Source organism: Spizellomyces punctatus (genome assembly GCF_000182565.1).
Source record: "Spizellomyces punctatus DAOM BR117 chromosome Unknown supercont1.7, whole genome shotgun sequence".
Taxonomy (NCBI): domain Eukaryota; kingdom Fungi; phylum Chytridiomycota; class Chytridiomycetes; order Spizellomycetales; family Spizellomycetaceae; genus Spizellomyces; species Spizellomyces punctatus.
The window spans coordinates 344,593-361,721 of record NW_015971543.1 but is presented as its reverse complement, the minus strand read 5'-3'; the positions used below and the strand labels follow the sequence as shown (position 1 = coordinate 361,721).

Below are 17,129 nucleotides of genomic sequence, written 5' to 3'. Positions count from 1 at the left end.
TTTGCATTAGTTTCTCGGCCTGCACAAGGACAAAACCATTGAATATGGAGGTGAGTTTATTGGATAGGGGTCAAGAAGTGAAAGGATGATAATATTTACTTTCTTACCTCTTGTAGCAATTGCGTGCAATCTTTCCTGACACCGACGCAGATGTATGCGAGGCTGTCCTGACTGCAAACGACGGCAATGTCGAAGCTGCTATAAATGCTTTATTGGAAATATCCAATCCCTCTTCTGCTCCGCAATCCAATATAGGCGCTACACAAGCAGATGCGAGCACTGTAAGCTGTTTTGTAATGAATGTGTAGTTGAAGCGCGATGTTGTGGGCCCCGGGATGAGCGTCCTCAACGTTGTGAAATTGTTCTTCTCTATGTTTCCAGACAAATGATGAGGCGTTGGCTCGCGCGTTAGCACAGCAAGAAGAAGATGAAGAACTTGCAAGGCGTTTGGAGGAAGAGGAGCGTCAAGGGGAAGGTACAGAGGGCAGCGTATTTAATTACATGTGCGTAAACAATTCGCGAAATTTACTCTGCCTGGTTACAGCAGCCCAAAGACATCGGCAGCTCGATGAAGGTATCTCTCCAATTCTATTGTAAGCCACACCTATTCTCCAAATTTCTTACCGTCTGAGAACTGCGTAGACCCGTCAAGGCCCCGAAGCCCTTCGCCTTTTCGCGAAACCAAAGAGAAAGTCATAGCTGGCGCCAGCGCCATAGGGGAATCGGCGAAGAAGAAGTTCAAAGAGTTGTATGACAAGGCGTTTACCCCCAAGGACAGCGGATCTTCTTCCCGACAGCAGTACAACAACTTGCCGGAAGACGATTTTGACGCAGTGCTCGTGGACTCAGAGGATACACCTTTGCGTAGGTATCAGCTATGGTTTGTTTGCTGCTGACTGGTGCTGATGACAGTTTTGGGTTCCTTAGAACGAAAGAAGGATGATCGTCCCGAGGATATTAGATATTCTGGGGATAATCGAAGGGAGTCAAACGCGCCTCTGTATCCCAATACACAGTGATCAACTTCAAGACGGAAGGATGCCTCAAAAAACAACGGTACTTTTGAACTGGGTAGACGGGGTCCCGGCGCGCGGCGGCTTCGCCACATGAAACTCCGGACACAACGTAGGGAGATCTATGTATTTGGGTTCAGGACGTGGATTTCCAACACATTTCGCAAATGCATAACACCCCCGCTGTCTCTATCAATCAGCTGTATATCTTCAATAGTGTGAACTAATCCTTTAATAGCGACAAAATGCAGATTGACTGTTTGACACGTGTTCGGATGGAGTGCGCTTCGAATGACCAAGCAGCTTATTAGCACTGATGCGACAGGCTGTTCACGTCGAAAACCGTATCCATGTCCACGTACCTTAGCTGAATACTATGCTCTAAGCATACGAGCGAGGCTTCGCGCTTTTCCATTTCCAGGTAGCGTCTCAAAAACTCTTTGGATGGAACATATCAGTGTCGGTTACGGATATCGGGCATATTTTGCAGCACGCACCTTCCTCTTCCATATGCAGATTGATTCCACTGTCATGACTACTATTGTCGACATTTACAGTTATAAGTTAGCTATTTTAATAATAACTTGTTGAATCATGCTATTCTTTACTAACCGAGTAAGGGACGGGGCGGATGTATCACTAGGAGTCGCTTTCGTCGGTATGATTAGGTTCAAATTTCTCGTCTTTGTGGAGCGGTTGACAAAGAATGCCTGAACGGTGAAGATGTGGCGGAGATATACTTGTGATGCAACTGTTTTCAATCAGAAAAAGAGAGACGGCATTGTTGAGGATACACATAATCGGAAAAAACCCACGTTAAACTCACTGGAAAATGAGAGTTGCAATCCGTCTCCTTCTTTTTCATTCAAAATCCGGATTTCTTTCGGCATAGCATTCTTCCTTCCGTATAAAGGCACCACGTCCAACAGCGTTTTGCTCTCAGAATCACCTCCAAAAAGAAGCTGGGTGAACCATTTAGCTCCGATAACCTGTCCGCGGGAGCCAGCGAGCGAGCTCGTCCCCTTGATTGATATCGAAAGTAGCCGCTTGATTCTTGGCGTTATAACGGCTCCAATGGACTTGACCGTCCCTAATGACGCGAAAGATGCCATTCGAGAGGTCATGGCACTTCCGGGTGGACTTGTGGTGCTCTCTACAGGTGTTTCCTTACAAGCATCCTCAAGTAATGCAACATTGTAGAGAAGGTGGAGCTCATCCTGTGTTTTAAGCTGGAAAGACACAAGTTGAGGCCAGCATTAAGAAAAGAAAAGTCAATGGAATTGCCCATGACGACAAACATACCGGTTCGCTCCTGATTGAAGTCTCATCAACAGGCGAAATGATAGCATTTGTCATATTCACATTCAGAGACTCGATGCAAAATTCACTATCCTCGCCAACATTATTTTCTAGCGCCAGTGACATCAACATACTATCAAGGCCGGCGTCAACGATATTAATCGTTATATCAAGTATTGGTTGAACAGGGATGCATTTTTGTATCACACGTGGGAATGGCGTTGCTGGTGTTAATGAAGGTCGCTTGGGGTGATTCGGTAAACGATGTACCGGTATTCCCTCCGGATTAAAATAAGTGTCTATACGTGGCTTCATTAGGCTGGCCAGAGCCAAATGAAATATGAAATCGGACTCACCATTTGCTAGACCTGCCAGCAAATTTGGCGCATCGAAGTCTTCGGGGTCGCATAGGACAGCGTCTCGCATTCTGGGTGGCGACTGCTGTGTTGATTTGGATATCAAACTAATTCTAACGATTATACTATATCCAATATCTTTTGATCTGGCTTTTAGGATTGCTGGTGCCAAATCGAAACATATTGAACATCAGAACAGCTCTCAAAATGCTAGCCAATAATGTCGCGCGGTACCTATCGGAAGTCGTAGCGGAAAGAGACAACATCGCTGCTCCGGTAAGACAATCGGCTCTTGTTCCCCATTCACCGCGTTATACACGAAAGAGTAAAGAATCTCCTCATCTTTTGCTTCTGTTGTAGGTGTAACTGCTGAGGACAAAGGCGACCTCTTTAAAGGTTGCGATTCCAGCGGCCCTAATGAGATCTGACCAGACTTCAAAGATGTAGTCCTCCTCTTTAGTGCTGGGCTCGCTAAGTAGCCAGCAGAATTAGAAGAATTAGGAGCTGGAGATCCTTTTAATGGGACGGGAGGGCCGGTGGTTGCTGAACGGTTTCTATGTGGAAACGCGCCCAAATGGTGGGCAGCTGGCGGTGGGGCGGGAGGAGCCGCTTTGGGGGTAGCAGGCAAGAAGGCCGAGATCGTAGAGTCTGCTTCATCAATGTCGCCTATACTGACAACTACATGCAGATCCAAACCGCGACTGGCGATGTCTGTGAGCATCGCTGCAGTTACCTTCGAGGCACTAGGCGCCTGAGAAGGTTTGAATAGGACATAGCAGTGGAGAGTCTCGTCTGCATATTTATATTATGAGAGCGCTGAGCCACGTCAGCTGTGCTAAAAGAGGGACAAGCCGGAGGCATGTACTGCAACCATACCGTAAAACACTGTGTCCCTGGCTGGGGCTTTCAAGATGTCCTCTGCATCGGTTGAATCCGTTGCAGGAATCAGGACCTCAACGTGCGCGTCTGCTACTATGGATTCTACCACCGACGCATGCATATCCTCTTCTCAGCCGGCAAACGGTTGCGTGCGTGGTGCAAGGCCAAAGCAACAAGGTCGCGCCGTTCTGGCAACTTACGAAACTGGCTTGTCCACGTGAGCTCGTTTATGAAGAGCTGATTATCAAAGCACGATCGCCATCAACAACAACGTCGTAAATCAGCAAAGCAATTATTGGAAACATTTCGCTTCAGTCTTTCCTTTATTGTAAATACAACCTCTTCACCTAAGGATCATGAGAGAAGATGATTGCTAGAAACTACGTACATTAACGCTCAGGATGCTATCCAAGACTAAAAGCTGCCCGGCAACCACGAGCATTTCCCGGATGACACCATCATGGCAAAGGGCAATATGATGTGTCTATGTAACTATGCAATAGGACGTTAAATACGCAACGAGACATTAGATCAAGAGACGCTCAATTTCGTTCTTAATCGCCTGGATCTGAGGTTTAAGCTCAGATCCCTCGTTTGTAGTGACCGAGCAGGAAACGACTGGTCGAGAAACACCACATGCACGGCCAAGAGCGGTTTTGGATGGAACGAAGACGTATGGGACGTTCTTATCTTCACAGAGCAAGGGGAGGTGGAGAAGAATTTCGAGGGGTTCAGTGTCAGCCGTCATGACAATGAACTCGGAGATACCACGGTTGAGTGTTTTTGTGGCTTCGTTGGCACCCTTTTTCAGCTGCTTGTAGTGGGATGCTTGCTGGACAAGATCGAGAATCTTGTTTGTGAGTTGCGCATCGGCTAGAGGAACAATAACGATAAGTTTCTCTTCGTATACTTTAGTTAAGGTGCATACTTCGGACTCACCAAGAGGAAAGGCTTTGGGGTTCACTGTGGTCGCCATTGTAATTGTCGAAGGTTGATGGGAGGTCAAGAAACAAGGAACCTGTAAGCAGCCAAAAAAAGTGAGAAGTCACGTGTCTAGGTCATATGACCCGTCGTGTTCGTCGTGGCTTTCAAAGCACCTCCGCTGGTTGAATCATCAACAGCCTGCCTTAAGGAACGTGTGCGCATCGTTTCCATGATAGTGTAATAAGGGTTGGTCGAAGTACTTCAGCTGTCCGGGTGAGAGTGAAACATGGACGCACTACTCGAAACCGGGCGGACGGCGATAACGCTCTTGGGCTCTATTTCCCTTCTATGTGCCACCATAAGTTTCGGTAAGAGTAATTACATTGATTGGAAGTTCGGGTTGTATCCTGTAACTCACTTTTTTTTAAAGTCTGGTTTGTTGCTTGGAAGCTCATACTGCACCAAATACCGTTTTTCCGGGAAATAGTAGGGTCGGCAGGATTTACCCAAAAGCCTGAAGGGCAGCCGGCACGCACATCACGGAGACGAAGCCGTACGATAAGAAGAGACGTCGGCGGCCACGATGAAAACTTGAATGGCCCGGATTCTACAACTAGCCATTCCGATGGGAAACCCCGGCAGCAACTGATTGCTGAATTGGCAGCGTCTTCTGTTGATTGCGTAGACAAACCGGACGTCTCGCGGACCAGAAGACGTGTCTCTTTCCGTAGTGAGAGCTAAAACATATTTCAACTTGTGTATATAGAAAGCACATTTATGTATAGAATAAACCTGTGGTTACATCCTACTACGAGCCAATACTGGACACATCATTATTGGAGATCAAGTTGCAGAGATATGTGATGAAGACTCGGCTTCTGCGAGGTTATACTTTTATTAGTGGTCTTGTCCACTTTGTCGATCGTTCCAGCCGATTGCACGTCCTTGTTCGACAAGGGGAATGGTGATGCTTTGGCTCCATGGGTAAGATCCCGCGAAGGGGCAAAGGCTTTACGATCTGTACTGCCAGTTGGACCGCCTTCTTCCACAGAAAGCTTCGGAAGGGAGACAGGTGGAAGGGAGAGGATATGCGATTGACTCTCTGCCACGACCTTCTTTGCATCTAGCTTCTTTTTGCCAGTTGATCCCTCTCCAAATGAGAGATTTCCAGTTGAGTTGGTTACCAAGCTGGATATTGACACCAATAGATCAGGAATACGAATATGCGGTAGCATATTAGGAGCAGCAGTAGGTGGAGGTTGCTGGACAGGTGCCATGATGGATTTTCCTGTAAGGGCGTTACGTGAGGATTGTGCAGTTGCATGAGCGATTTTGAGGCGGCCCTACCGATCAGTCCAGGCTCCTTCGCTGGCTGGTTGGCGTAAGGCACTTGTGCACGACGTGTTCGCTGTGGAGGGAACGGACCTAGATTATCAAGGGGTGGGCCGACCGTAAGTTGGGAGAGCAATGCAGATATTTCGATACTGGACGGATCCAAGCGTAACGCTTCTTCGAGGTCTTCTCGAGCCTCATCTATTTTCTGCGAAAGATGGTATGCTCGTGCCCGCTTGAAGAAAAGTTCGGCGCATGCAGGATCATATTGAATGGCCTATTGAGATGACATCATAAATGGAAACGTAAAAGTAGTGACAAGAGGAGACATAAGGCTTTACCGCAGTCCACATCCGTGCAGATTGAGCCCAATCCCCGGTAGAAAAAATCTTATCAGCAACGGCGGACCATAAAAGGCCACATCGCTGACGGCATGCCACGTCCTGCGGGTCAATCTCCACTGCCTTCATCAGGTCTTCCAAACTTTTTGAGATGTTACCAGTTGCCAAGTAGCAATCTTTGACACCATCAGTTTTCCAATTATAAAACTGAGACTTGACTACAAGTGTCTTACCAGCCCTGTTTTTCCAGAGTACTGGGTCTGAATTGTGGTGATCCAATCCTATGCTGAACTCCGAAAGCGCACGAACAAGATCTCCCTCCCTATAGAGATTTGCCGTCAAACAGAGAACAAATACGTGTGTTGGAGACAAGATATACATACTGATATGCTTGAATACCGGCTTTATTGTATACGCTGGCAATTCGCTCCTTCACTTCCGGATCCCGGGTTGTATCACGATCGGATATCTCCAAAACCTTCTGTAAATCTTGAATGGCGCCATCATACTGCCCAATTTCTGCTAGAAGTATACCTCTAGCACGCTTTCAGCTTTCGTTCCGCATTGCATACCTGCACGGATATACTGACCGTTTGAAGTAGGATGACCAATCGGCTTTGTCGAGTTCGATCACAGTATTAAGGTAATGAATTGCAACCGTAGGCTCTCCCGCCAGAATGCGCTCGGAAGCCTTATTTTTCAGGCCTACCGCGGTAGTCATGGCGTATTCACGGAGCTCGGGCAGTTCAGGGTGATCTCGGTCAATCTCGTCGGCCGCTTGTAAATCAATGTTGGCAAAGTCCACCTATATATCATATTAAAGTTATTAACCCCATCGTCGATTTTAAGGCTGGATATCCACAGCAATTGACCCTACGTTTCCCAGATGTTTGTAAATCTTTGCTCTCAGAATGTAGAGTTCAATGTTTGAGGCATCCAGTTTGGTGAGTTTATAAAGAGTCTCGAGGGCGTCGTCAAATTCTCCTAGGCCAATGTGAACAAAGACGCTAAAGCAAGCTATTAGGTAGTTCTCTGCGAGGTAGGCAACCAATAGTAAGATTACCACCGTAGTAGCACGCTTGAAATTTGGAACTCTAATGAACCAGCGAGCTGAAACATTCTCATAGCCTCCTTAAAACGACGTTGGTCTAATAGACATTGGCCCCATGTATATGCTACCAGACCTAATCGCTTCTTCGACACGTAGATCGACCCTCCCACTGTTGACTGCTCCGGCTTCCTTTCAGCGCTTGGAGGTACCCATCCGCCCACCCGCAATGCATCTGCCCGTAGCTCATTTACAATCAGTGCATGCTGCTTCAGATTTGCAATTGCGGATTCAAAGTCAACGATTGCCAAATATGCTTCCGCTCGATGCCAATAATAGCTAGGCTCGTCTGGATTCAGAAAAATGGCTCGGGTAAAGTCTGCAATTGCGCTTGATGCATCTGAGACCCTATTCCCTCCACCTTCTGCATAAAGATGACCCAAACCTCGAAGATTACTGTAAAGACAGGCGCAGGTTCGGCGCCATTGGTCAGGAAGAAGTATCCGTCGAAAGTCATTCTCAGAACCAACACTCGCGACCGATACGCACTACACCTGAGCTTGTTCCACTTTTAATCGAGTACCAGGAGGTAAGGGCACGCATTTGGGTTGCTGCCGAGGAAACTCTTGTTGGTTTGAAGAAGTCAGCATGTCGTTAATGGGTGCTCAAAGCGCTTTGGAGCGGAGTGGGTTAGCAAACCAGATGACTCATCGAATGTGGCTGGTGGCAGTTGAGCCACTCGAGGCCTCATCAAGGGAGCGCACTTGCGGGTGAGGCACTGCCAGGCTATCGGGAACGTATTCAACGCCCTTCACGGCAACCTTTGCCCAGAGCCTATCGCGGCTTCTCACGCTCATACATCGGACTCAACATCTGCGACGGGACCCGTATATTTTCCGTCACCACGCAACGTTTTGTTGTTGCACGCACGTTGTTGCACGCTTACATCTCATCCTAAATCAAGGCGCGTGCGCCAGTGACCTTTTTCGCGTACGGCGCTACAGTAAGTGTGGCAGCCCTGCTTTGGAAGCCAATAGAGGAGCTGTTTGGAGAACTCTGGGCTAATAATACTACGTACTGCTGTTATTAATATTACCATTTGGTCTCACCTAGACTAGAGCACGATGTCTGGGCAAATGCTACCAATCAAGTTTCAGGAGCATGTTCAGGTTAGTTTGCGGGTTGTCAACAACGGTGATAGCAAACCCTTTGGCATACTATTAGATTGTATATATTGATGGCTGTCAACTTATCCCAATGCCGATGTGTGCAGCTCCAAAATCTTGGCATCAACGCCGCCAATATCGGCTTCAACACGTTGACCATGGAATCGGATAAATTCATCTGCGTCAGAGAAAAGGTTGGGGAGCAGAACCAAGTCGTGATAATTGACATGAACGATCCTACGCAAATCTTGCGAAGGCCTATCACTGCCGATTCCGCCATAATGAATCCTGCTACGAAGATTATTGCACTAAAATGTATGTGGATGAATCTTGCCGTCCTGCACAATATGAATCCATGCATGATAATTTACGACGTTCGCTTCAGCTCAACGGCAGCTCCAAATTTTCAACCTTGAGTTGAAGGCGAAGGTAAAAGCGCATACCATGAATGAAGATGTTGTCTTTTGGAAGTGGATTTCGACAACAACATTGGGAATCGTGACGGAAACCACTGTTTTTCATTGGACGATGGAGGGTGATTCTCAGCCTCAGAAGATGTTTGACCGTAATACAAATCTTGCTGGCTCCCAAATCATAAACTATCGAGTTGGCGCGGACGAAAAATGGCTTTTGTTGATTGGAATTTCAGCTCAGGTTGGTTGCATGCAGAACAAATCGCAATAATCACAGAACTCTAAATTCCAGTATCACCCTTGGTGTAGCAAGGACGGGTTGTGGGCAACATGCAACTCTACTCCAAAGAACGCGGTGTCAGTCAACCTCTCGAAGGCCATGCCGGTGCCTTTGCGGAATTGAAATTGGACGTGACACAGCCTGCTGCAAAACTTTTCACATTTGCAGTCCGAAGCGCAAATGGCGCTAAGGTATGTTCTGTTCACGTACGTGACATTGGATTGAATAGCTTATGCGTCCAATCGGTCAAAGCTACACATTGTAGAAGTCGACCACAAAGAAGGGACACCTGTCTTCCAAAAGCGAGCAGTGGATGTTTTCTTTCCGCCAGATGCTGTCAACGACTTTCCCGTGGCCATGCAAGTCAGCAAGAAGTACGACATCATTTTCCTGGTGACAAAATATGGTTTCATCCACCTATATGATTTGGAAACCGGAACCTGTATTTTCATGAATCGGATCAGTGGTGATACTATTTTTGTGACGGCAGAGTTGGAAGCCACTGGAGGCATCATTGGTGTCAACCGGAAGGGCCAGGTTAGATATCCATATAACGTCGCATTGTGACACTGGGAGAGGATGCAAACTGACGCATGTGTCGTCCGCAACGCTAGGTGCTTTCTGTCAGTGTGGATGAGAACAACCTGATTCCTTACATTTTGAGCACGTTGAACAACCCCGAGTTGGCATTGCGATTGGCGACACGGAACAACCTTCCGGGTGCCGACAACCTGGTGTTGGAGCGTTTTAATTTCTACATGCAGAGCGGCAATTATGCCGAAGCTACGAAGCTAGCTGCTACATCGCCCAGGGTAAGCGCTGATACTAATTGTCGACTAGGACTCAGTGAGACAAGCTTTTTTTTGTGCCTGTTAGGGTATGCTGCGGACACCTGCGACAATCGAACGCTTCAAGCAGGTTCCTGTTGGACAGGGACAAGTCACACCCATTTTGCAGTACTTTGGCGTGCTTTTGGAGAAGGGTGAATTGAACAAGTATGAATCCATCGAGTTAGCGCGACCAGTCTTGCAACAGGGTAGAAAGCAGCTGCTAGAGAAATGGTTGAAAGAGGACAAGCTGGAGTGCAGCGAAGAACTTGGGGACATTGTCAAACAATTCGATCAAACTCTGGCGCTCTCGGTGTACCTACGCGCAAATGTGCCGAACAAGGTATGTGGCATTGTGCATCGGTATTGTCATGCTCAAGAGTGCTTACAATTCTTCGAAACACTAGGTCGTGGCCTGTTTTGCAGAGACCGCTCAGTATAACAAGATCATCCTCTATGCCAAGAAAGTTGGATATCAGCCGGACTATGCTTATCTACTACAGTACATCATGCGAATTGATCCCGATAAAGGGAGCGAATTCGCCTCTCTTCTTGTCAACGATGAGAATGGTCCTTTGGTGCCTCTAGAATCGATTGTCGATGTCTTCTCATCGTTGAATATGGTCCAACAGGCCACCTCGTTCCTGTTGGATGCCTTGAAGGAGAACAGACCTGAGCATGGCCCTCTTCAGACAAAATTGCTGGAAATGAATTTGCTGCATGCTCCTCAAGTTGCTGATGCCATTCTTGGTAATGAGATGTTCACACACTACGACCGTGCATATATTGCGTCTCTTTGTGAAAAGGCGGGACTGTTCCAACGGGTAGGTTGGGAGACAACAAGCAGCAGTGATGGGGGCATGGTACGCTAATGCACTCTATTAGGCGCTCGAGCACTACACCGATATTTACGATATCAAACGTACGATTGTGCATACTCATCTATTGAACCCAGAGGTACGAAAAGTAAAACTGTCCGCCAATTGTTTCTATATGGCTCAACAGCACCTTACTGTCGTTGAAGTGGGTCGTGAACTTCTTCGGTCGTCTCTCAGTGGAACAATCGATTGAATGCCTGAAAGAGATGTTGTCAAACAACATCCGTCAAAACCTGCAGATTGTCGTTCAGATTGCGACCAAGTATTCGGAGCAACTTGGACCGAAGAACCTCATCGATATGTTTGAGTCGTACAAGAGCTTCGAAGGTATGACACCAGAAGCCATCTCAACCATCCCATATTCCATTTTCTGATTGCGTGTCAATTTTTCTTTAGGACTGTACTACTACTTGGGATCAGTAGTGAATTTCAGTCAAGACGGCGAAGTTCACTTCAAGTACATTCAGGCCGCGTGCCGGACTGGGCAGCTCAAGGAAGTGGAGCGGATCTGTCGGGAAAGTAACTGCTACGACCCGGAGCGGGTGAAAAACTTCCTAAAGGTACGAGAACGATGGCTGCCATAACTCAAAGTGAGGTCACTGACAAATGGCACTTGAAATTCCAGGAAGCCAAATTGCCTGACCAACTTCCCCTCATCATCGTCTGCGATCGATTTGGCTACGTGCACGACCTCGTAATGTTCTTGTACCAAAACAATCTCTATAAATTCATCGAGATTTACGTCCAGAAAGTGAACACTACCCGTGCCCCTGAAGTCATCGGTGCTCTGCTTGATGTTGACTGCGACGAAAATATCATCAAAAGTTTGCTAATGTCCATCCGCGGTGCAATTCCCATGGATCAACTCGTGGACGAAGCTGAGAAGAGGAACAGATTGAAGCTGTTGCTGCCTTTCTTGGAAAACAGAATCAGAGAAGGGAACACAGATGTGCACCTTTACAATGCCATTGCCAAGATTTATATTGATACCAACAACAATGCGGAGCATTTCCTAAAGGAGAATACGGTACGTATCTCGCTCCTATAGCTGAGAAGCCGTACTCACGGGAGCCCTTCTCTTTGCAGCTCTACGATGCGCGGGTAGTCGGAAGGTACTGCGAGAAGCGGGATCCTTATCTCGCCTTTATCGCCTATGAGCGAGGACAATGCGATCAGGAGCTTATTCAAATCACTAATGAGAACTCGATGTTCAAACACCAGTCTCGCTATCTGGTGAAACGTCGAGATCCCGAGCTCTGGAACTTTGCGTTACAACCAACCAATGCATATCGACGACAGCTTGTTGACCAGGTTGTCGCCACGGCTTTACCTGAGACTCAAGACCCTGAGGATGTGTCTGTCACCGTCAAAGCCTTCATGGCAGCGGACTTACCTAATGAGTTAATTGAGCTGCTTGAGAAGCTGGTTGTTGAAGGATCTGCTTTTAGCGACAACCGCAACTTGCAGAACTTGTTGATTCTTACGGCAATTAAAGTTGGTACTGATCATATGTTCTAGCCTGTCGTCCAATACTAACCTTAATTACGTTAGGCGGACAAAACTCGCGTGATGGAGTACATTACTCGACTAGACAACTATGATGCACCTGATATTGCGAACATTGCGGTTGGTGCCGAACTGTATGAGGAAGCATTCGCCATCTACAAGAAATACGAGCAGCATGCGAATGGTATTGCTGTGCTTTTAGACAACATCGGCGATCTTGATCGCGCAAATGAGTTTGCCGAAAGGGTGGATTTGCCGGAGGTGTGGAGCAAGTTGGCTAAGGCTCAGCTCGACCACATGCGTGTGAAGGAGGCCATAGGTACGACCACATCCGACCATTGATAGGCTCTGGGCCTGAATGCTGAGTCATTACTTTACGTCAGATTCGTACATCAAGTCTGAAGATGCCACAAATTCTGTGGAGGTGATTCAGATTGCCAGTCGTGCCAACAAATTTGAAGATTTGGTTCGCTATCTACAAATGGCGCGTAAAAAGGTTCGCGAGCCCGTGGTAGAAAGTGAGCTTATTTTCGCATTTGCAAAAACGGGTCGGCTTGCGGATCTTGAGGAGTTCATCGCAAGCCCGAACCTTGCCCAGGTATGCACATGTGCAGGTAAACATACGTAAGGTCAAAATATTAATGAACTCCGCAGATTGCTGTTGTTGGCGAACGTTGTTTTGAGGAGAAGATGTACGAGGCTGCCAAAATTCTGTTCAACAATGTATCCAATTGGGCACGATTGGCTTCTACTTTGGTCTACTTGAATGAGTATCAGGCTGCGGTCGACTGCGCCAGAAAGGCCAACTCTACCAAGTAAGCCCGCACATTTGTGCATGTTGAACGCGACAAGGTATGAGACTAAGTGGCTTTTAGGGTTTGGAAGGAAGTGAATGCTGCATGTGTCGAGAACGGGGAGTTCAGATTAGCGCAGATCTGTGCTCTGCACTTGATCGTTCACGCCGAAGAGCTTCAGGTATGTTTGTACCATTTGAAAGTTCTTCTAGGTGACAGCGATGCGGTGTCTTATATTTGAGCTTAGGATTTAATCAACCTGTACGAGCGTCGCGGCAATTTCGAAGAGCTCATGCAACTACTCGAAGCTGGACTCGGTCTTGAAAGGGCCCACATGGGAATGTTCACGGAGCTGTCCATTCTTTACTCCAAGTACAAGCCTGACCGCTTGATGGAGCACTTGAAGCTTTTCTGGCAGCGAATTAATATACCCAAAGTCATACGAGCAACTGAGACGGCGCACATGTGGCCAGAATTGGTGTTCTTATACACCCATTACGATGAATATGACAATGCTGCGTTGACCATCATGAGCCACTCAGCGGATGCTTGGGAACACGCAAGCTTCAAGGATGTGATTGTAAAGGTGTCTAATTTGGAGATCTACTATAAGGTACTACCTCTCTTTGTTGGATCCCAGCTGTATACGCCAATACTGATAGTGCCTCGATGCTTAGGCTCTCCGCTTTTACTTGGACGAGCAACCACTGCTCCTCAATGATTTGCTGACCGTATTAACCCCACGTATTGATCATACTCGAGTGGTGCAGACATTCCAAAAATCGAACAACCTGCCCTTGATCAAGCCATACCTTATCTCTGTGCAACAGGTCAGTTACTGGAACAGCAGGATGGCTAACAACAGTGGACTAATGCCCTAGTTGCAGGCAAACAATCAAGCCGTCAACACTGCATACAATGATTTGTTAATCGAAGAGGAAGATTACAAATCACTACGCGACTCCATTGACAACTTTGACAACTTTGACAACATCGCTCTCGCGCAACGTTTGGAGAAGCACGAACTCTTGGAGTTCCGTCGTATTGCGGCACACTTGTACAAGGTATGATACCCGGTACGGCTATCAATGTGCGTTTATATCCCTAATTTCTTTCACCCGATTAGAAAAACAAGCGCTGGAAGCAGTCCATCACATTGTCAAAGCAAGATAAATTATATAAGGACGCCATGGAGACAGCCGCAATATCACGGGATACAGAGACCGCCGAAGAGCTGCTGCAATTCTTTATCGACAACGGGAAGAAGGACTGCTTTGCTGCGTGTCTATTTACTTGCTACGATTTGTTGAGGCCGGACGTGATAATGGAACTTGCGTGGAGGAACCGATTGAATGACTTTGCCATGCCATACTTCATCCAGACTGTACGCGAGTACATGGGAAAAGTAGACAAGTTGGAGAAGGCCAATACTGAAAGGACAGCCAAGGAAGAAGAAAAGGAGAAACAAGGTTTGTGTTCTTCATTTAACTACGGCTGTGATCGTCTTCTCTGACTTGTTTTACAACATAGAAACGACCATTATGCCAGCCCTTGGAAATCCATTGATGATCACATATGGCGGAGCCCCAGTCGGAGCCGGTTATGGTGGAGCACCTGGCTACGGTGGTGCACCAGGCGGACCTATTGTACCGCCAGGAGCCTACAGCGGGGTAAATGGCTTTAATGGTTTTTAAAGCTCGGATTTGGTAGTTGGTAATGGAATATATACAGATCATGTGATTTGTGACAAGCCTCAATGACCGCTTGCCTTACGTAATAAACGCCCCTCGACCCACAGCCGCTGTATCCCCTGAAAAGATGATAACAAGTAGAAAGGACAGACAGATCATTTTCTTTTTAGGAACCAGGCGTTGACATTTCACCTCTTGCCATAAATTCCACAATTTCTAAGCTTTCTTGAGCACCAGATTAGATCTTACCATGTCCGCTACGCCCTACCATAACGGATACGATCAACCCATGCCTGAACATTCACACATGCAGTACGGATACGGTCAACCCATGGCAGAACCTTCACACATGCAATACTCTGGTGCACCTCAGCACACATACCCGCAACAGCAGCAGCACTCCAGTATGCCTGAACATGTGTATCGAGATTCTCTCCAGCCAGTGAGTAAACGTGAATGAGCCGCATTCACTGTCATGTGCTGCTAGATCTTGCCTTCCTTACCATTGACACTGACACCTTTACTTTGTCTAACAATAGGCCAACTCGTCAGAAACGTTAGCCGATCCTTGGTACAACCAGAATGCCGAAAGGAGTGCACCCCAACCGTACGACGTGGAAGCATACAGCTCAGCTGACAAGCGCAAACGACGTGTCTGCTGCTGTTTCCCGACCCGCAAATCCTGCTGCCTGACTTTCTGCCTCATTTTTCTTGTCATCCTCATCATCCTGGGTGTATTGGTATGGTACTTTTGGCCAACAATACCGGAATACGGATATGTAGGACCTTACGAACCGACCTCAACCGCGCAATTTGTTCACCTTGCCCCAGGTTCCGAATGGAAACCAGGCCCAGATATACCGTTGGTCAAGTCTGGAATCACTTTGACGAGCTTGGCAGGGAATTTCGCCTTCTCCTACGGCATGGGCGTTGATGTTTGGTTGAATAATAAGAATCGATTTGATATTGCGATGGATCGATTGGATGTTGTGGTAAGTGATCAAGTTCAGATGGTCCGGTGCTATATTGTCTCTAATAGTTGCTTTCTGTAAACAGGGGCGGGTCAAAGGCGAGAACGGCCAGTTTATCGATGCAAAGAACTTTAAATTGCAGATCAATATGGTCAATGTAAATTTCCCGAAAAACGCAAACACGACGGAACATGTGGTATGGAGAACGAATGATGGTTGTAGCCGGAAACGATATAGAAAAGGAAACTGACATTTCCAAATCTTTCATTGTAGCCATTAGATCTCCGCTATAACGCCACCTTTTCCCAAATCATTGGTCAGAAGGATCCCTTTCTCCAACTTCTTGCAACTTCTTGCCAGAGTTCTTTCCTGGGCATCTCGCCGAGTTCACCCAATGCAATACCGCTCACCATGGAATTTGCAGTAAACGTTGCACCGACCGCTGTGAGACGGTTGGGAATAACAATTAACACTACCATCGGGCCGTTTGATATGGCGTGTCCGGCGCAGTTGAAAGATCAGCTGAAACAGGTAGACACGCTCACGAGGGGACTTTTGAATGGGGCGCTCAATTCGATTACGGGATAGACATTACAAGTTTTGGTAACTTAATTTCACAGTAGTATATCATGTACAGTATTGTCGATAGTCAACATCTTAAGTAGTGTTCATATTTTTTTTTGGTAATCATTATGAATTTAGTACATATCTTGCGAAGGCCGATGTAATGATGAAATTATTTGGCTTTCGAACAGTTTAATTTTTACATTATAGACATGAACGATACATGCATTCTCAAGCGGTATAGAAGCCCAGAACGGTCCAGCGACTGGGTCCTTAAGGGGTATCTCCTACTTAGACAACTCCGTCCAGCTCAATCGCAACCCGGGTATCCAACCAACTGTCGTGCGACTTGTCTGAGACACAGCGAATTACCAGTTCCCCTCAAACCGGTCCGCCACTCCTCTGAAAAACCTCCTAAACTTCCTTCCAGCAAGATGCATCTTTGACGGGCTCTCAAGCCTATATACTGGCGACACTGGCGTGAAGTCCTCTTCTGAGAGGGAAGTTCTGTACCTCGCATACCGATCATGAAACGGTTGGTCGGCAGGAGGCGCAATGTCAGGTGTAGAGCGTTTGTAAAAAGGAATGGAGATGCGAGAAAAGAGTTTAGCAAAGCTGTGCTGCTTTTTAGCTACGACTTGATGGGCGTGGGCGTCCGAGGCTACGACGGTGGCAGCACTATTTTCATGTGGAAGAACCACCAACCCTTCACTCCGCCTCCGGAGGGTCGAGACGGTCTGGTTTAGCCATCGCTTGTCAACAGGGATCTCGGTATGCGCTGGGTGGGTTGAAACAATTTCGCGGACGACAGGGTCCAAAAGAGCTGGGCGGTAGGGTTGGATATTGG

The 17,129-nt window shown here is 47.2% G+C and overlaps 7 protein-coding genes across 7 annotated transcripts; 4 read left to right on the top strand and 3 right to left on the bottom strand.

Moving 5' to 3' along the window:
- Positions 1–9: 9 nt before the first annotated feature.
- SPPG_04455 (uncharacterized protein) lies at positions 10–1,269 on the top strand. The gene is made up of 6 exons (XM_016752689.1): positions 10–50; positions 117–281; positions 382–475; positions 545–574; positions 643–864; positions 928–1,269. Exons 1-6 carry the CDS (start codon positions 45–47, stop codon positions 1,017–1,019), a joined length of 609 nt encoding a protein of 202 aa, XP_016608152.1. The 5' UTR covers positions 10–44; the 3' UTR covers positions 1,020–1,269.
- On the bottom strand, positions 1,045–3,668 carry SPPG_04454 (uncharacterized protein; the record flags this gene model as incomplete). Its single annotated transcript, XM_016752688.1, has 9 exons — positions 1,045–1,298; positions 1,376–1,451; positions 1,511–1,551; positions 1,626–1,764; positions 1,840–2,242; positions 2,316–2,611; positions 2,669–2,830; positions 2,903–3,460; positions 3,545–3,668. 9 exons carry the CDS (start codon positions 3,666–3,668, stop codon positions 1,136–1,138), a joined length of 1,962 nt encoding a protein of 653 aa, XP_016608151.1. The 3' UTR covers positions 1,045–1,135.
- Positions 3,669–3,839: 171 nt separating this feature from the next.
- On the bottom strand, positions 3,840–4,662 carry SPPG_04453 (ribonucleoprotein-associated protein; the record flags this gene model as incomplete). The annotated part of the gene is made up of 3 exons (XM_016752687.1): positions 3,840–4,420; positions 4,487–4,565; positions 4,645–4,662. The coding sequence occupies 3 exons, from the start codon at positions 4,660–4,662 to the stop codon at positions 4,074–4,076; spliced, it is 444 nt and encodes a 147-aa protein (XP_016608150.1). The 3' UTR covers positions 3,840–4,073.
- Positions 4,601–5,298, top strand: SPPG_04452 (uncharacterized protein). Its single transcript, XM_016752686.1, has 2 exons — positions 4,601–4,839; positions 4,902–5,298. The coding sequence occupies exons 1-2, from the start codon at positions 4,758–4,760 to the stop codon at positions 5,210–5,212; spliced, it is 393 nt and encodes a 130-aa protein (XP_016608149.1). The 5' UTR covers positions 4,601–4,757; the 3' UTR covers positions 5,213–5,298.
- Positions 5,226–7,900, bottom strand: SPPG_04451 (uncharacterized protein). The gene is made up of 9 exons (XM_016752685.1): positions 7,742–7,900; positions 7,208–7,648; positions 7,022–7,151; positions 6,735–6,949; positions 6,528–6,680; positions 6,378–6,466; positions 6,145–6,320; positions 5,819–6,080; positions 5,226–5,759 (listed from the first exon to the last, which is right to left on the bottom strand). The coding sequence occupies exons 1-9, from the start codon at positions 7,840–7,842 to the stop codon at positions 5,305–5,307; spliced, it is 2,022 nt and encodes a 673-aa protein (XP_016608148.1). The 5' UTR covers positions 7,843–7,900; the 3' UTR covers positions 5,226–5,304.
- A 56-nt stretch (positions 7,901–7,956) lies between these two features.
- Positions 7,957–14,853, top strand: SPPG_04450 (clathrin heavy chain). The gene is made up of 23 exons (XM_016752684.1): positions 7,957–8,195; positions 8,306–8,361; positions 8,466–8,673; positions 8,744–9,012; positions 9,081–9,242; positions 9,304–9,588; positions 9,666–9,863; positions 9,928–10,221; positions 10,286–10,702; positions 10,764–10,835; positions 10,903–11,083; positions 11,153–11,316; positions 11,382–11,783; positions 11,843–12,250; positions 12,308–12,581; positions 12,646–12,860; positions 12,917–13,077; positions 13,138–13,237; positions 13,304–13,669; positions 13,734–13,886; positions 13,944–14,120; positions 14,183–14,525; positions 14,587–14,853. Exons 2-23 carry the CDS (start codon positions 8,317–8,319, stop codon positions 14,748–14,750), a joined length of 5,058 nt encoding a protein of 1,685 aa, XP_016608147.1. The 5' UTR covers positions 7,957–8,195; positions 8,306–8,316; the 3' UTR covers positions 14,751–14,853.
- Positions 14,854–14,890: 37 nt separating this feature from the next.
- Positions 14,891–16,451, top strand: SPPG_04449 (uncharacterized protein). The gene is made up of 4 exons (XM_016752683.1): positions 14,891–15,189; positions 15,287–15,739; positions 15,804–15,914; positions 15,992–16,451. Exons 1-4 carry the CDS (start codon positions 14,998–15,000, stop codon positions 16,304–16,306), a joined length of 1,071 nt encoding a protein of 356 aa, XP_016608146.1. The 5' UTR covers positions 14,891–14,997; the 3' UTR covers positions 16,307–16,451.
- The last annotated feature ends 678 nt before the right edge of the window (positions 16,452–17,129 follow it).

Excerpts from the sequence above, each read along its gene's own strand:
- SPPG_04455 (XM_016752689.1), top strand. Across the intron at positions 476-544 it reads AGAGGAGCGTCAAGGGGAAG|CAGCCCAAAGACATCGGCAG; the intron begins GTACAGAGGGCA and ends GCCTGGTTACAG. Across the intron at positions 575-642 it reads ACATCGGCAGCTCGATGAAG|ACCCGTCAAGGCCCCGAAGC; the intron begins GTATCTCTCCAA and ends AGAACTGCGTAG.
- SPPG_04449 (XM_016752683.1), top strand. The coding sequence starts at position 14,998 with ATGTCCGCTACGCCCTACCATAACGGATACGATCAACCCATGCCTGAA. Across the intron at positions 15,190-15,286 it reads ATCGAGATTCTCTCCAGCCA|GCCAACTCGTCAGAAACGTT; the intron begins GTGAGTAAACGT and ends GTCTAACAATAG. Across the intron at positions 15,915-15,991 it reads CAAACACGACGGAACATGTG|CCATTAGATCTCCGCTATAA; the intron begins GTATGGAGAACG and ends CTTTCATTGTAG.
- SPPG_04450 (XM_016752684.1), top strand. The coding sequence starts at position 8,317 with ATGTCTGGGCAAATGCTACCAATCAAGTTTCAGGAGCATGTTCAG. Across the intron at positions 9,589-9,665 it reads GTGTCAACCGGAAGGGCCAG|GTGCTTTCTGTCAGTGTGGA; the intron begins GTTAGATATCCA and ends CCGCAACGCTAG. Across the intron at positions 12,251-12,307 it reads TGATTCTTACGGCAATTAAA|GCGGACAAAACTCGCGTGAT; the intron begins GTTGGTACTGAT and ends TAATTACGTTAG.
- SPPG_04452 (XM_016752686.1), top strand. The coding sequence starts at position 4,758 with ATGGACGCACTACTCGAAACCGGGCGGACGGCGATAACGCTCTTGGGC. Across the intron at positions 4,840-4,901 it reads ATGTGCCACCATAAGTTTCG|TCTGGTTTGTTGCTTGGAAG; the intron begins GTAAGAGTAATT and ends TTTTTTTTAAAG.
- SPPG_04451 (XM_016752685.1), bottom strand. The coding sequence starts at position 7,842 with ATGCTGACTTCTTCAAACCAACAAGAGTTTCCTCGGCAGCAACCCAAA. Across the intron at positions 6,950-7,021 it reads TTTACAAACATCTGGGAAAC|GTGGACTTTGCCAACATTGA; the intron begins GTAGGGTCAATT and ends TATGATATATAG. Across the intron at positions 6,081-6,144 it reads CTGCACGGATGTGGACTGCG|GCCATTCAATATGATCCTGC; the intron begins GTAAAGCCTTAT and ends TCATCTCAATAG.